The sequence below is a fragment of the Schistocerca gregaria genome, chromosome 4, assembly GCF_023897955.1.
Source record: "Schistocerca gregaria isolate iqSchGreg1 chromosome 4, iqSchGreg1.2, whole genome shotgun sequence".
NCBI classification, from domain to species: domain Eukaryota; kingdom Metazoa; phylum Arthropoda; class Insecta; order Orthoptera; family Acrididae; genus Schistocerca; species Schistocerca gregaria.
This window is the reverse complement of record NC_064923.1, coordinates 136,134,715-136,153,072: the sequence shown is the minus strand read 5'-3', so window position 1 is coordinate 136,153,072 and position 18,358 is coordinate 136,134,715. Positions and strand designations below refer to the sequence as shown.

Genomic DNA, 18,358 nt, shown 5'->3' with positions numbered 1-18,358 from the left:
TGACAAGCAACACAGTAATACCTGAACTGAAAGCAATGTGTGATATATCCTGTACTGGTAATGTTACGTGATACAGCCCTTCCTTATACCCATTGAAAAGAAATCAAGAGTGCTTGCAGCAAAAGCATTCTCAACAAGAGATACTTCTGCTGAGGATGTTTTTAAATTTTTAGCTTTTTAGATGGCTCTGCATATCTTTGCATTCCTATGCAATAACATGCAGAAAGCAGACAGCAATACATTCACACAGTAGTGACAGTATTGACCAGGTTTATGGAAGATATACAAGAAAACACCTCTCAAGGTTTCTCTTGGTATCCACCTGCAGTCTACAAGAAGTCTAGGGGGGTTATGTGTTTTGGTATGCAATCTTTCAAGGACATTAAAATAATAAGAAATACTGAACAGTGGGAAGTCGAGATTCGAATATCAATGATATTGTGAAAAAGATAGGTTGCTATTCACAATAAACATTACATCCCGCGGGAGTTACTAGTCTCCTACCGGGCGCCTCCCCAGGTGGCGGATAGGGGGATGCTCACTAGATATGGTGGGTACCGGGGAAATAAAATACCCGGGGTGGACCAAAACTAGTACCAAAGGGCACGACTGTTCCACATGTTAGTAGCGGTGACCAACAGCGTCTGTTCCACATGTTAGTGGCGGCTGACTCATGTTTCAAGGCTCCACAACCTTGATCCTATCAACTGGCACATGCCAGACCAACTATGAATTACAAGTAAAATCATAGTTCGTGTATGTAATAACAAAATTACCCCAGGTGGTAAAATCCACCCACCTAGTAAAAAGGTGGCAACCGGTCATTTGGATTCTGGGGAGACCGGGCCTACACGATTTATGAGTGAGTCGGAGCACTCTGGAAAACTTCCCAAAAACAAAAACAAGAAGAAAAATTACATTGGAACAATAAACATACAGACACTGATACAACCAGGAAAATTACATATTGTAACAGAAGAATTAAAGAAACTGAAAATCCAAATCCTAGCAGTACAAGAGACAAGGTTCCCCGATGATCAAACCACTGATTACAATGGCTTCAGAATCTTCAAAAGTGGAACTAATAGGAAAATTGGTAGAGGGGCGAACATGCTTGGTATGGCCTTTATTGTTGAAAAATCCGCCGTTAAATCTATAAAGTCTGTAAGAACCATTAACAACAGACTAATGCTTCTTAGGTTTAAAAATAAGAATAAAAACTACACCCTAATTAATGTCCATGCACCGTGCAACATTGAAAATAAGAAGAACCGAGAAGCTGTAGACAAATTCTGGGAACGATTAGAACTTGAAATCTCTAAAATACCAAGAAACGACGTCAAAGTACTTCTTGGAGATTTCAATGCACAGATTGGCAAGGAAAAAAAATTTAGGAAGACAGTTGGCTTATATCCAACACACAGATTGACCAACAAAAACGGTATGAGAGTAATCCAACTCTGCCAACAGTTCAACATGAAAATCAGCTCAACCTCCTTCAACAAGAAACCTAGCAAACAAAAAACCTGGATATCCCCTATAAACCAACTTGGAGAATTTCAGATTGACCATGTAGCCATCTCTTATGACTTCCAAAAAGAGATCAGAGATATCCAAGTTAAGAAAGGCACAAATATCGACTCTGATCACTACCTCACCAGGGTTCGAGTACAATTCACTCCAAGACGTAAAACACCGCAAACACCACCGGTAGTACCAAAATTTAATCTACAGAAACTAACAGAATCAGAAACAATAGAAACATGGGAAAATTCTCCTGCAAACAACTGGGAAAAATTCAAGACAAAAATTACAGAAATAGCCAAAGAAAAAATACCGTTACAGAAGAAACCCAAACATCCGTGGTGGAATATAAAATGTGAAAATGCCGTTGAATTACGCAAAAAAGCCTTCTAGAAATATAGCTCAAATAAGAATGAGGGGAATCACCAGAACTTTCTAGAAACACGAAAGCTTTCGAATAAAATTATCAGACAAGAGAAGAGAAAATATGTAATGCAACAATTAGAATCAATAGACACAGATTTTAAAAACTATAATACACATGGATTCTACAAAACTTTCGCAAACCAAATTAAAGGTTATAACCCTCAAAATGTTTGCTTCCGAAAACCAGATGGGAATTTAGTACTAAGCGATGAAGAAAACTGAAGTATTAGCCGAATATTTTGAAAAACTGCTAAACTGTCCAGAACCAACAAAAACCCTCCCAATATCCAACACCAAAGCCCCGCAGCAAAAAGATTCCTCACCGCCAACAGAAGAAGAAATTATCAAACACATAAAGAAACTAAAAAATAACAAAGCCTCTGGGGAGGATGGAATTGTAGCTGAATTTCTCAAAAATCTGGGGCCTAATTCAAGAAAGGAGCTAGTAGGAATTATTCAAAATATATGGGTCACCGAAGAAATCCCAGAAGATTTGAAGTGTGCCTTAATACATCCATTACACAAAAAAGGGGATAAACATGATGTAAATAATTACAGAGGAATTTCTCTACTTCCTGTCACATATAAGATTTTATCGGCTTGTATTCTTGAAAGAGCACAAGAAATGCTAGAACCCAAAATCTCAGATTTCCAAGCTGGGTTCAGGCCAAACAGATCATGCCCAGAGCAAATTTTAAACCTAAAATTAATCACAAGGATAAGGAAGATGCGAGGCAAGCCTACAGTGTATGTCTTTGTCGACTTCAAGAAGGCATATGACTCAATCCACAGACCCACACTATTTAGGATTCTTGAGGAAAAAGGATTGGATCGGAAAATACAGAAAATTATTCAACAGATGTTAACAAATACAAAATCCAAAGTGAAATTTATGGGAAAACTTTCAAGACCATTTGAAATAAAAACTGGGGTTAGACAGGGTGATGGGTTGTCGCCTTTGTTGTTCAATGTAGTTCTGGATAGAGTCATGGAAGAGTGGGAGAAGAAACTTGAAGAAAAGTGCTGGAAACCAATTTCATTAGGAACCAAGAAACATAACCTAAGAATCCCCTACTTAGCCTTTGCAGACGATCTCGCAATAATGGCAGATTCTAGTGAGATGGCTATAAAACAGGTAGAAATTCTAAAAGAATGTGCAGAAAAAGTCGGCCTACAGATATCATTTGAAAAGACAGTGTTTACAACAACAAATCTAGAAATTTCCAAATTACAAACAAAATACGGAGAAATCAACAGAGTACCATACTTCAAATATCTTGGAGAAATTATCTCGGAAAAATTTGCACAACAACAAAGAATACAAAAAGCTCGTAAAGGTTTATGATTAGTGCAAAACCTCTATAATAAAAAATGCTTATCTTTAAATGCAAAAATTAGGCATTACAATACAGTCATTAAACCATCAATGTTATATGCCAGCGAAACCTTGGCACTAAACAGGAAAACTGATCTAGAAAATCTAAAGAAAGAAAAATAATTAGAAAAATTTTGGGACCAAGATGGACCAAGAATGGATATAGATTACAGAAAACATCAAAAATTGAAGAATATTCTAACATAGAGTTAGACAAGAGGAAAAGACGCCTTAAATTCTATGGCCACATAATGAGACTTCCTGAACACAGATTAACAAAAAGAATTGTTAATGGAGGAGAATGGATCCAAAAAGTTAAAAAAGATTTGGAATTAGCAAAAATTACTGAAGAAGAAATAGCTGCAAGGAACAATTTTAGAATAAAAGTTGAAAAGTGGGAGGTTAAACCAGAGACAAAAGCACCGAGAACCGGAACAAAATGGAGCGAAGAAAGAAGAACTAAATTTTCGCAAACAATGAAAAACTGGTGGGCAAATAAAAAGAACCAGAAGACCAAGAAGAACGGAAAGTGAACCAGCTTTACTTAGCGTCTTCCACATGGGAGCTTTATGACTAATAATAATAATAATAATAAAGATTACATGCTGAGTTATAGACAGGCATGATAAAAGACTGTTACCTATAAGCTTTTGGCTAAAGCTCTAAAAAGGCCCACCCATTCTCACAAGCATGCACATCTTGCACACATAAATGCTACCTCCAGCTGCAATGCAACCAAAATGAATCGAATGGGAACATTACGGATTTGGGTGGGAAGGGGGATGGGATAGCAGGGTACAAGCAGGGGAAGAGAAATCAGCACTGTCTGACAGAGTATGCAGGGACTAGATGTGGCAGTACATGGCTTCCAGGTGCAGCATTAGGAGGCTGTGGGGATGGGAGAGAGGGGAAAACAGGGAGAGAAAAGGGAAAGACTGGTAAGTGTGCCAGCGAACAGTAGTGCACAGTGAGGGGAGGCAAATTGTAAAAAGATGACAGGGCAGAGAGGGTAGGACATGGGCACAGTAGATTGACGCAGGGGTGATTTCAGGAGCGAAGAATGTGTTGTATGAAGAATTCCCATCTGCACAGTTCAGCAAAGTTTGTGGTGGACAGGAGGATCCAGATGGCCTGGGTTGTGAAATAGCAACTGGAATCAAGCATGTTATGTTCAGCTGCATGTTGTGCCATGGGTTTGACGACTTTGTTCTTGACAACAGTTTGGTGGTAGCCATTCATCCTGGTGGTTGGTAGCCACATCAATATAAAAAGTTGAGCAATGATTGCAGCAGAGTTGATATGACATGGCTGCTTTCACAGGTGGGCTGGCCTCTGATAGGGTAGGATAAGCCTGTGACAGGACTGGAATAGGAAGTGCCCGTGGGTGGATTGGGCACGTCTTGCACTTGGGTCTTACAGAGGGATACAATTGGTGTTTGAATTGGGAGTGGCATAGGGATGAACCAGCATGTTGTGGAGGTTGGATGGGTCGTGAAATACCACTTTAGGGGGGGTAGGAAGGACCTTGGGTAGGATATTCCTAATTTCAGGACATGATTATAGATAATCAAAGCCCTGATGCAGAATGTGGTTAAATTTTTCCAGTCTGGGGTGGTAGTGGGTGACAAAGGGGGGCAATCCTTTGCACTTTGTTCTTGAGGGTGGTGGGAGGATTGGGGGTGTGTGGGGATATGGCATCGGAAATCTGTTTGCAGACTAGGTCTAGGGGTTCTGTCTATCTGAAGGACTTTTTGAGATCTTCACCATACTTTGCAAAGGAGATCCTTTCAATAGATACAACATCGCCAGGCTGTATGGGAGGAATTGTTTGGTATGGAAGAGATTTTTTGGTGTGGGAAGGATGACAGCTATTGAAATGCACGTACTGTTTGTGGCTGGAGTGTTTATTTGGAAGGAGGTGAGAATGGAGCCACCAGAGAGGAGGCAGTCAATGTCAAGGTAGCTGGCACACTGAATTGATCAGGACCTCGTGAAGTGGATGGGAAAGAAGGTGTTTAGGTTGTGAAGGAATGAGGATAGGGTGTCCTGGCCTTAAGTCAAGATCATGAAGATATCATCACTGAATCTGAACCAGACTAGGAGTTTGCGATTTTGGGAGGCTAGAAAGGTTTCCTCTACCGGTTCATAAACAAGTTGGCATAGGAAGGTGCTATATGGGTGCCCATGGCTGTGCCACAGATTTGTTTGCATATTTTCCCTTCAAAGGAGAAGTAGTTGTGTGTTAGGATACAGTTAGTAAGGTATATGAGGACTGAAGTTGTGAGTCTGAATGATATTGGGAGAGGTAGTATTCAATAGCACCAAGAACATGAGCATGAGAGTTGTTCGTGTATAGGGAAGTGGCAACAGTGACGAGTAGGGAGGCAGGTGGTACAGTGGTGGGGATAGTGGAGAGTCAGTGACTGAAGTGGTTGCTATTTTTTATGTAGGAGGCTAGATTTCGGGCAGCAGCTTGGAGGTGGTCAATGAGGCCAAATTCTTTGAATGGAAACACAATAACCAACTAAAATGGGGCGCCCAGGACTGTTGGGTTTGTGAATTTTGGGGAGCATGCAGGTGGCAGCTATGCATGATGTCATAGGAATGAGGAAGGAAATGGATTCAGAGGAGAGGTTCTGAGAAGGGGCTGAGCAGGGATTGGAGGTTATGTTAAACTATTGGATGGGATAACTCTGGCAGAGTTTATAGAAAGAGGAGTCAAACAACTGGTGTATGCTTTCTGCAAGGTAGTCACTGCGATTCATAATGACAGTGGTGGAACCTTTGTCTCCAGGTAGGACGATTACGTCAGAATCTGCAACTCAATGTGTCATATTCATGGTGATTATCAATCTACCATTTTTATAATACTGTTGATATAACAAATGCTGAATAATTTATAATAACTTTCAATTTACACCCAAGTCTGACTGCTCTAAAGAAATGTCACTAGTAACATGAGAGTATTTTTCTGACATCTTACTTGATACAACCACTGCTCCAGAAAAAAAATTAAAGAAACAAGAATTTGAAGCATTAAACGTTTCATTACTTATAACACCTTTTTACCTGTCAGTAAGTGGAAGACGGTCAGGATCCTGAACACAGCCAATACTTGGAGCTCCAGGACATTTAGGGCAACCTGCCTTATCATGTCTTTGTTGCCGTCCGCTATGTCCACATCGGGCACATTCAGCACCGCTTGTTACAGCCTCATGTGCTGCATCAAATCGTGCCAAGCAAGGATCTGCTCGCCAACCTTGTATCCTGGTGTTTTACAAAAGAAAATGATTATACTTTATAAAATCAAAGCTTCTAATATTACACACAAATTGAGGTTAAACATTTTATACCACAAAATAAGGTTTTCTATGAGGTTTATGTATTTAGCAAATTTTTATTGGGAAGCAAAATAATGAGGAGACAAGGAAAGTTTCAAAACACAACATGCATTTCCTCATTTCCTATAATTAAAATGCAAGTGAAATGAACATTGGACAGAGAAATCAAAACAAGTTTGGACAATGCAGGAACAGTCAATCACACTTCATAAAAATAAATGATGTTTTAATGGAAATAAGAACAGTGATACAGAGCAGGTCTCCTAAGCCCAACTGTAGGCAGAAATGCAATGTATGAAGGAAGAAATGTTACTACAACCACAACCAGCACCAACAAAAAAAGATACTGCCTTTTTCTGCATCATGTAAGAAAGTATTAGACGGAAGTTTATGGGCAGTTTTTAACAGAAAATGTTTGTGACACAGAAGTAGGTCCAGAGAATAATCAGTTATTCTATTACTTAAAGCATCATTACAAACTAACTGTAAAAAAAAAAAAAAACACTATGTGAAATATAAATCTGAGGGGGAAAAACCAACTTAGTTCAAGGACATGATAATATTGTATGACTACACAACACTGAATAGTGCTGTGACAAGAATTTTTAACATTATTAATCAAAAATATGCTGCCTCTAAAAATGACACTTTTGTACCTAGAAATCAAACCTGTATCAGGGACCTGATCCAAGAAATTAACAACTGCTTGTCTTCCAATTCCGCGAATACCTCCAGGTGTGTAATCACATCCACACAGCAAAGCCAAAGCTATTAACTTCTCCCGCCCAAGTTGTAGTTTCTGCTTAGCTTCATTCAAATTATAAACATCTACACTGAAACCTGCACTGCCGTCAGTTCCTGAAGGGCTGATTGTAAAGTTGCGATATACTATTTGAGCTCCATACAGAAAGCAATCCCCATCTTGTGAAACACAACCATCCACAAGCTGAAAAGAGAGAAAAAAATATGCTGGGGGATTCATACAAGCACTATACATTAAAAATGATCTACTGCATGTTACAAAAATACATAAATGGACATTTGTATTTACAGTAATATCTGATTTATAAATAAAGACTGACATCTCTTCTAATAAAAAATCAGATGATAGAAATATATACCAATTTAACTTCAATTTCAGAAAAATGGCAGGCATTCACAAAGATATAAGAAACAGGGTGGTAAGTCTTATCAGTACAGAATTATGTCTTTACATTAACAAGCAACAGCCCAGTATAAACCCTGTAAAGGGAACCATAAAATGGAGCTTACTGAATGTGGTACAATGCTGATGGAAGTGCTACCCTGAAATTATGACTGACAAGAAAACAGGGCCAATAAACATCTTCCTGGAATATTGAACACTACTAAACAATAAATAAAAATACACAGAAATCCACATACAATATTAGAAGAAAAAAGTGCAAGAGATACAGAGAACAGTTTGAATCAAAAACTGCAAAGAAATTGAGTGACTTCGATGGAGACCAAACCTAACTATGTCAGAAACTGCACTAAAAGGATACACACTTAATGAATTGTAAATGTAGAAGAACTCATTTTATATCTACACCACTACAGTGTGTGCAGTGGAAAGTTTATTTTTGGTTAGGGCATGTGCTGTATACCAGAATTTTCCCACCATTCTTATTCAATTTGTGAATAGCCTGGAAGAAGAAAGACAGTTGGTACTCTGTACTGCTTTATGTCCACACAAATTTCTCTAGTTATCATCCTGAGGCACATAAGTTAGACCACAAAATGTGGTTTCTGACTAATTTTAGAATGTGAATATGTTAAACTTATGGAGAGAGTTCTATGTCTTCCCCATAGCATCTCTCACTGGCATTTCGCTGGTGTTGTTTTGGACACCCTTCACACTGACTAAACAAATCTTTGACAGAATGTACAGCACTTCTTTGAATCATCTCCGCACGCCCCATTAAGCCTACTTGATGTAGATCCCAGACCAACTAGCTATTATCTAGAACTGGTCAAACGAGGTTTTTTTTTCTGTAGATAAGTGATTGTTCTGCTTTAAATGACTCTGGACATATGATGCTAAATACTTAATAGCTGTGATTAATTTCTGTAATGATCATCAATTATATTGTCAAACAATATTCATTTTTTTGCATATTTATGTTCTATTAGATTATGTTGAGAGCAAACTAGCAGCAAGAACTCATCTTCATGTCTTCTTGTACTCCACAATAATGTGGTCTCCCACTGTATGAGCACATAACCTGAAAACAATCTCAGCGAACTAGTAACATTGCCTGGCAACTATTTTATTGAGGTCAAGAACAGTAATTGTCATGTCTCACTTTCTTGACTGTCTCTCATGACCTTGATGTCAATGGAACGTTACATTCTTTCCTTTCACTTTCTCGATGTACAAGTCAATTAATAAGCCACATAATCAGCTTACCTTCCACCATATTTAAATTATGTACCAATATTTAGTCTGCAGATAGCAGCATATATGTGCTTTTCATAGAGCATTGCATGGCAGCCACTGCGAGATAGCGGTGAGCTGCATGACTGTACACCAAAAGAATTAAAAACTAAACTCTGCCCGAACAGGTCATGAAGGTTCAATGGTAATGACTGGCCACTGTGTCGTCTCAGTGCACAGGTGTCACTGGATGCAGAAATGGAGGGGCATGTGGTCAGCACACCATGCTCCCATCCGTATATCAGTTTGCAAGACCAGAGCCGCTACTTCTTAATCAAATAGCTCCTCAGTTTGCCTCATGAGGGCTGAGTGCAACCCACTTGCCAACAGCGCTTGGTAGACCGGATGGTCACTCATCCAAGAGTTAACCCAGGACAGACTGCAGTTTTTGTGGGCCAAAGAACTGTGCATAGAAATGTTGCATTGCAAAATGTGTCCCATGTATGGTAACAAAGGTTTATGATGGAAAGCTGTTCAACTGGATCCAGGAGTTTAACAAGGGACAGTAAAGCATCAAAGGTCAGAAGTATCCTGGTCATCCTGAAGTGGTGGCCACAAACCATAGTGTAGCATGTAGCATAGATCATTTGTAATGACTGGAATGTGATGATGGATGACGTAGCACATGTTGTACATGAGCAGTTGAAGTTCCATAAAATTTCTGCCCAGTGTGTTGACTGAAGAACACAAACATGAGTCTGCTTGCAGCACCTTGCTCAGTACTCTGAGGAAGGAGAGTACTTCATGGCACGAAATATTACAAGGGTCAAGTCTTGGGCTTGCCACTTTCAACCGGATATCAAATGATCTTCCATGGAAGGAATATCCAACCTCCCAAACAAAAAAGTCCAAGACCAATCCATCCGCCCACAAGGTTATGCTCACCATGTTTCGGGACATGTAAGGGATAATACTGATGAAATTCCAACCTCACAGTGAGACCATGAATGCTGCAGCATTCTGACCATCCTGGAGGATCTCTGACAGGCCAGGAGACCTGGTCTCCTGACAAAGGGAGTGCTCCCCCTGGATGACAATGCCAGCCCCCACACAGTGAGAAACTCAGGAGCTGTTACAAACATTTTATTGGAACACTTTGAACATCTGACCCACTGTCCCCAGAGCCTTTCATCTTTTCATAACCCTAAAATCTCATTCGAGAGGACAATGTTTTGAAAATGATACCATAGCCAAAGAGGTTATGTATTGGCTGTGTCAGCAATCAACAGACTTCTTTGCTGCTGGCTATCAAGTACTTGTAATGATATGGGATAAGTGTCTGAATATAGAGGATGTATATGTAGAAGACAATTTATCTCAGTCTTCATTTTCTAATATTCTGTTTTGGTGGTATTATGATCAACAGCTATCTAGACAGGCCGATTTTATGTGATACCAAAACTACTTCGAAAATTCTGATAACTCTTGCTTTCAGTCAACAGCTTACTTCTACATGGTTTTCTTTACACTTCTTTGGACTTTATTCAGCATTTGTTTGTCAAAAAGTACTCAGTTTTGGTTGAGTCTGCTACACAGCACTATCAGCTTTTTTGATCACTTTCTAATGTTGTTATTGAAAATTTCCAGGCCTATGCTAGTGCCTGCAGGTGGCCATAGGGTGTGGTGTGTTGGGCAGCAGAACTTCCCACTATTGGATCAAGCAGCAGATGGTCGGAACCAACAAACTCAGACGGCCCAGCTGAGGATAGCGGGGGACCGCAACTCACAGGCTGCAGGCTTCACTGGTATGATAGGGCTGAGCAGAGGCTTGGGCAGAGAGAGTAGTTTCATCTTCACATGTTTCCACACTGTGGTCCACTCCTTAATCTGATGGGAAGCACGGGTGTAGGTTGCCTTGGTGTCTGGGCCAAGGGTCAGAGGCAATATTGGGGTGTGCTGACTGTCACTGAGGTCAGGGTTGGACCTGGTTGCAGTGACATGTCAGAAGGTCATACTCAGGCATGATGTCACACAGCTGACACCCCCCCCCCCCCCCTTATCTCCCTTTATCCACCACCCTGTTATCACCCCAACTTTCTAGATATTAAGTAATATGTATACAAAGTTTGGTTGAAATCAATCCTGGGGAGGGGGGGGGGGGGGGATGGGTTACATATTCTTATGTGACATATAGTGAACACATATATATTTGATTCTGTGCTGTTTGCACCATACAACGCCAGAGAGGATGTTAATTTTATCTGTGGTATTCAGCCATGTGGCTTGATCTTAAGTCTTGGACCACATAAACAAAACTATTGGCTCACTGTGGTGCTATTTCTCATGACCTGGTTGACACAATGAACAGCACAAATAAGAGAAATTGGACATCATACTTTTAAAACTATTCCAGGTCACTTAACTACAGGATGTTTTTGGAAACTTACTTCATATGCCTGCCCATAGTAGTAGTGGGGAATCTTTCTCCCAATATATAATTTATGAACCTACAATATCTGGTTGAAACTGCTCCAAGTGCCCGAGTTATACTTCAGTGTAACCCCCTTTTCATTCCCACCTTTATGTCATTTAGATGGTTCTTAACCCCATAATGCTTCTTTTCATACAGTATGTAGGCAGAACGAATTAGTACGTAATCAATAATTAGTTTTTAATCAATAAACCAGAGACTTCACAGAATTGAGTTCCATGAATAAAACAGCTTCAAACTTATTACTTTACAACTGAGTTAAAGTGTTAAATATTTAAATTTAAGCACATAAACAAGAAAAACTTTGAAAAAGTTTTGGATTATGTTTGGAGTGTGTTGGAAGTTGCCAAGTAACCTAACACTCAAATACTGGATGAAGACAGGCTGGTTATTTGCATGTGGTGTGTTACACCCCCCCCCCCCCCTCCAACCCCTTGAGGGAGGTATGAGGTTGTTACACCCACACAGTCTTTCTTTGCAGACAGCAAGTGATCTATGCAGAACATTTGGCTGAAATTGATTTAGTAGTTTAAGAAAATATACTGAATGTGCATGCAGTACTTTTTTATAAGATACATTTATTAAAAATAATCCCTGCTTACCCCAATTTCATTGAGATGGGCACACATAGCTTCAGCTTCTCCTTTACTCCGGATGCAAGTCAGTCCCATAATTGTAAGAAGTTCCTCACACTATAACAGACAGAATATGTACCATACATATACAACTCACTACCAAAATAGGTAAGTATATTTATTAAATGCTATTATGTTTGCAACTTTTTTGTAGTTCTCTGCTCTAGTGCAGAGCCAACTGAAATATGTTGTGCAGTCTCTTACTCCATATTACAATTACTGAATATCAGTTCTATGTTTATCAAATAAATGGGAAAAAAAGCAGGGAACCGTCAACACTCTTAAGTAATTAGAGGCAGAGCGTTAGGTTGGTTTGTACAAGGGTGTTGTAAAAAAATTGCTGTGAACTTCCTGAAGTCATTTGTTTTTGGCACTTTTTGAAAACAATGAAAAAGAATAATGTATCAATAAAACCTAAATGAAGTACATAACTTTATTAATAAATGCACAGTATCACATTTTATGCAGTAGGGCCTATGTACCAGAAAAGACAGTCTTAAAATTTTTTTTACTACTGCTTGTTTTCTCCACTTATAGCAGGACTAGTAAAATCATCAAGTCATCATAGACAAGCTGTACATTAGCATAACACCACAATCAAACCAAAACACTGGTAGCATCTAAATATATGAAAAAGAAAATGACATGAAGTTAGCAAAGCACTGCCTAAAATCAGCAGCAAAAGCTCTGCCTACAACAAAATGTGTTTTAATCTAGTTCTAACATTTAGATACAGGCAGCAACAAGCAAATGTAAATACTATTTTTTTTTAATTTTCTTTGCAAGAACAATTTTATAGCATGAAATGTACACTAAAATGATTAAATTAACATTAATTGTGACTGTCACTTTGTATAAATTATTTTTAATGTTATTACACTGTATTCTCATTAGGCCCTAGGTAATTTACATTTCTAAATCGGGAAGTAAAACAAAATTATCGTTATGTGACATATTCCAAAGTCTAATCTTCATGATATACTAAAATTGTATTATCTTGTTTATTTACTGGATTATTTGTTTGTTTGATTTTTTTAATCACGTGAGAGATAGAAATTTTCAGGTTTTCATATTCAAAAGGGCTTTAAGAGATAGAGACCTTAGCAAAACGAAATTACAATTCCACCCATCCCCTCTGACCCATTACATAATTAAAATGGTGGACAGCCCTATTTCACGCATTTACAATATGGCAACTGGGATGTAACTCATTAGACCTGTGAACAAACATAAATAACGTGCAAAATATTTGGGATAACTGAAGCATCCGATTCCACCCGTCTGCTTTGACCTATGTTACCAATAGGGCGGAAACGACCAATCACAACTGCCATATCGCGCCTATGACGTCATTACATACACATCACAACAAACACAAAATAGATCGAAAAACGATCAAACACATATTATTCATCGAAAAATATAGTGAAACTAACGGGAGAAATTGGGGGTTTTTGGGTGGAGGCAAACTAAAAATAAACACACGCCACTAAACAATATGAGAAAAACGATAAAATAAAACAACCACAACCTTCCGAAAATCAACTAAAAACAATATCCACTGGAATCAATCAATTGCCTTGACCTATATAGGTCAACAGAAACTACAGACAACAAATCATAAAACCCAAAACTACCACCACCTCCACAATCATAGCTACCTCAAAAAAACATCCACAACAATAAAATTGGAATCTTCCACTTCCATTGACCTATAGGCCTATAGGTCAACAGCAACTTACAATACCAAACCAGCCACAGCTACAACCACACACTGGAATCTAACAGTTCCCTTCACCTATACAGGTCAACAGCAACTCACAATACCAAACACACACACACACACACACACACACACACACACACACACACACATTCGCACACACGCACACACACACACACACACACACGCACACACACACACTCTCTCTCTCTCTACAAACCACAACCAAATAAAATTCCCAGCCCAACTACACCCCAGCCACCACTCCCCACCACAAAAAAAAAACAAAGACCAGTAAACAAATAATAACCAAAAACAAAAAACCATAATCACACCCTACAACTGAAAACAACAACAACAAAACAAATCCTCCACAACAAAATCAAAAAGCACAGACCCCCCCCCCCCCCCCCACCTACCTCCCCAAACCTTACCAACCAAGAACACCCCTACCCCCCAAACCTAACTAACCCACATCCTTCAGTCTATACATCTTACTGACAGCCCTTAAAAAAACCCTCAGGGACACTCTTCCGCCAACAGTACTCATCTAAATGAGCCTGAAGGTTAGAAGAGCACCTCTTCCCCCCTGCCAATGACAGACTTAACAGGCCCCAAAACCCCTCTAGGCCTACAGTATTAGTACAGGCCCCACTCTCATAATTCTTAAACTCGACACTGTGGTTAACTACTAAATGCTGGTACCCCTGCTGACCCAACTCCCTTTAATAAGAAAACACGTCCGAAACTATAGTGCTACCCACTTCTACATATTCCTCAATCAAACCTACTAACTCCCTTTTTGTACACCCCTTGACAACCATAAAAACACGCAACCCACAAACGCACCATCAGCAAGCCCCACCGACAGCATCAACACTACACCTACAAACACGCGACACTCACGAACTAAACTTCACCCCATCATGACGTCACACACCACAACAGCCTTATGTCACGGGTCAAAACCGACGTGTGGAACAGGACACTTCCGTTGACCTGAATATTTAACAGCAACCAAAGAATAAAACTAAAGGGACAACCACAAGAATGAGAGAGGTTTTGAGTAGGGTCAGACTAAATATAAAATAAGAAGAACAAAACCATTCCCAAACAAATAATGATCCAAAGCTCAAAATTCAACAAAGTCAAAAATACAAACACAAAAACCTTTGGAACTGTAAAATTCACTTGACTAATATAGCTGAAATTATGAGCAGCAACCCACACAAAACAAAAAACCAACAATTTTACTTGACCTCACACAAAACTGTCAATACCATCAACCCATCCACAACTCCAAAGTCTGAAGCTCCAAATTTTACCTGACATAAATGGTAACTAAAACAAAGCCAGAAGTACCAAAAACCAAGAAACTTAATCCCACTGTCCATCGGAATTCCCCCCCTCCCCCCCTCTCACCCCAACACACACTTAAAAAGCAGAACAAAACAAAACTACCTACAATCAGCCACCATAAAACTGGTACAAACTTGTCCAGAAACAACCTGGCACTCTCAACTCTCAATGCAATATATCTAACAAACAACTTTGACACACTAACATCCAGAATATGAGAATACCACCAAATACTACAACACACCATCTACAAACACAATCTGACTCAAAAATACAACACAATTATGACGTCGCACACACTTACGTCATGGGTCAAAGCAGGCAAGTGGAAAGCATTGTAATAAGTAGAAAATACGTGCAATGTGGCCTCAGTTGCCCGAGACTGCAGTCATGTGTGTGTGAGTTAGTTGCATTTGCATGTGTGCATTTGTAGTCTAATTTTGACAAAGGTCTTACAATCCAAAAGCTTATGAGTCTTTTTGTTGTGTCCATCCGAGATTCGCATCTCTGCTATATGGTGAGTAGCAACCTTTGTTTTCACAATATTGGTAGAAAATATACATAACTACACCACCGATTTGTACTGTGTCCACTTTATAGTGTATTTATGTTATTACTTATGGAAATTGAGTTCAACTTCTAGTCTAATTTCTTGACTGCCATAATTATCAATCGTTTGTTCAATTTCTCATGTACAAGCAGTTTACTAAAAAATCAATTATTGTACCAAGCTAATAATAAAAACTGTGTAGTAAATAATGGATAAATCCCAATTATCAGGCCCTGGTGGTTTGTGCCCCCCCCCCCTTTTTCTCTCTTCTATTATTTCTGAATGTAATCTACGAAATTATGCTGGTGTGGACTACTTACGATGGCAGAAGTGTTACAGATTTGGATACTAGAGAGAAGCTCTTAAACAGATTAACGAATGTAAAATGACACAGAAATTATTCGTATTTTACTGCAAGCTCACATGTTTCAGCACACCCTGAAAGTGTGACCGTTTGCCACTCCGTCGCCGTTGACTTTGCTGAGACGCTTCTCCTTTCGTATGACCATGAATATTCGCCACCCTGCGAGCCATTGTATACTTCTTTATAGCTGGAGCTTGGCCCTCAAGCACAAACACAGGCTTGACGCCCATAAGCAACAGGCAGCTTGTACGAAAGAAGAGATTCCTAAAAATAAAAACGTTAACATAAACACCGCCACTTAATTTCACAGAAGCGTATACTGTAGGGAGCAAATAAAATGAAGAACTATGACAAATACAGCATAAAACAACTGAGTAATATAATACTTTCGTACCTCAGATACAAACGTTTTTGTGGGCAAAATTCCTGGATGTTTTTCGTGTCGCAGACCCAACAACTCAAATCAACCGCAACAGTTTTATTTTGTAACTCCCATAAAGTTTTTCTTTCGCGTATGGGATTCAGAAGATGCCACAGTTCCGCAACACCCATTTTACAAAAAAAAGAATATTCAAAAGCTTTCAAGAATCGCAGAGGATATTATTTGTATAACCAAATCTGTTACACGATTACTACTGCAAACAAAAAAAATACAAAAGTATTCACTACTTCACTGAGCATGCACACCACATACTCTCTTTCAAATTATGGACTTCGCACGCAATAATCCGCTACTGACACTTACAACCGATTTCAAAATAACCTCTCATGTTTGAAAACAACAGTGTAGACAACATAACACTGCAAAAAGTTTTTGTGTTGCAGCAAGCGTTTGGCTTATAACTGCGAAGAATACATAGTTTCTGGGTGAATAAACAAATGTTATTCATTTGTTTCGTCCCGAAAGAACTAGAGAAATTTTAATTTTAGGGACGCTATGATCCAGTAAACTTACTTGTAATTTAAATCAAGATAGTCTGAGTCTAAAGGATTGCATGTAAGTAATTTCACCAGACTAAATGCATGACACGAAAATACGACAGGGGCATGGACTGTGAAGTCTGTAACTGATTTTGTTCATACTTGGAAGAAAGGTCTACAAAAATTGAATGAGGCATCCCACAAATAGTACCATACCTATATGTCAAACCCGTTTTCAGTAATAAAATTTTTTGTTGAAAAAATCAGTGTTGGTGAATGCGACAACTCATGATAAAGTAATGATTGTTAGAAGTGAAGGAAAACGTTATTAGATTGATTAACGCCGCTTATCACTTGACGGAACGGAACGTCATAACATTCCACAACGTATTTCATATGAAGACGTACTCACAAGCCATTAACCGTACGGAACGGAACTTCACGTCCCCGTCACTGTTTTTGGGCAAGAAAACTGTTACGTCCACGCTAGTGGTGGGGCTGTGTCATCGTCTGCTCACATCGAAAGTTAATTTATTTTCGCCGCTCCCACTTGCGTCATTGTACCCCATTTTGTGCTTTTGCATCTTCTCAGACTATATATAATTATATATATTTATTTTCGTGAAAATTTGCAAATCTTTCATGATAACTTGGATATTTCTTCCACTGTGTGTTCTTATACGAAAGAGGCCAAATGTCAGAAAGCGAAAACTGAATCAGATTTTACAATAATTGAACAGAGCTGAACATACACTGCATGTAGATAAGAACGTAAATTTATGAAGCAATTCTCATTGCATAACCTCATTTTGAGTAAAAAAGTCAGATTTATTGAAACAAAGATATAAAGTCGTCGTGACATTATTTACTATGCAGAAAAAGAAACACAATAGATAAGATAAACAGACAATGTACACCAGGGGTGATTAACCTTTCCGGCAGGTGGGCCAAATTTTTGAGAGGGGATTTCCCAGCGGCCGCATTACCAATTTCTGTTTGTGAGCCAAAACAAGCAAAAAATTTTAATTTATTTTTTAGAGAATATAACATAAATATGAGGAATTTCAGTCAATTTAATGAAATACATTGCTAGTGGGATGTCTGGCTTTGGTTGACTGAGCTAAATGAGTCAATATTGATGTCCACTGAAGTTGTTGATGCACGCAAAGAATTTTCCGGATGAACATCAGTAATTCGTGTTTTCATTTGTAATTGGCTGTAATTCATTTGAGTATATAGCTGTTGATGCAT

At 38.9% G+C, this 18,358-nt stretch overlaps 1 protein-coding gene across 2 annotated transcripts in view; it reads right to left on the bottom strand.

Annotated features, from left to right (window-relative positions):
* The window catches only part of LOC126267474 (flap endonuclease GEN), a 28,288-nt gene extending 11,066 nt beyond the window's left edge, over positions 1-17,222 (bottom strand). The window contains exons 1-5 of one of the 2 annotated variants that reach the window (XM_049972755.1): positions 16,581-17,222; positions 16,246-16,450; positions 12,158-12,247; positions 7,323-7,612; positions 6,395-6,592 (exon numbers count right to left, since the gene is read on the bottom strand). In XM_049972755.1, coding sequence (XP_049828712.1) covers positions 6,395-6,592; positions 7,323-7,612; positions 12,158-12,247; positions 16,246-16,450; positions 16,581-16,738 — 941 coding nt within the window. In that variant the 5' untranslated portion in view covers positions 16,739-17,222. The remainder of the gene's footprint in view (positions 1-6,394; positions 6,593-7,322; positions 7,613-12,157; positions 12,248-16,245; positions 16,451-16,580) is intronic. The other variant, XM_049972756.1, reaches the window with a different exon arrangement.
* Between the last annotated feature and the right edge of the window lie 1,136 nt (positions 17,223-18,358).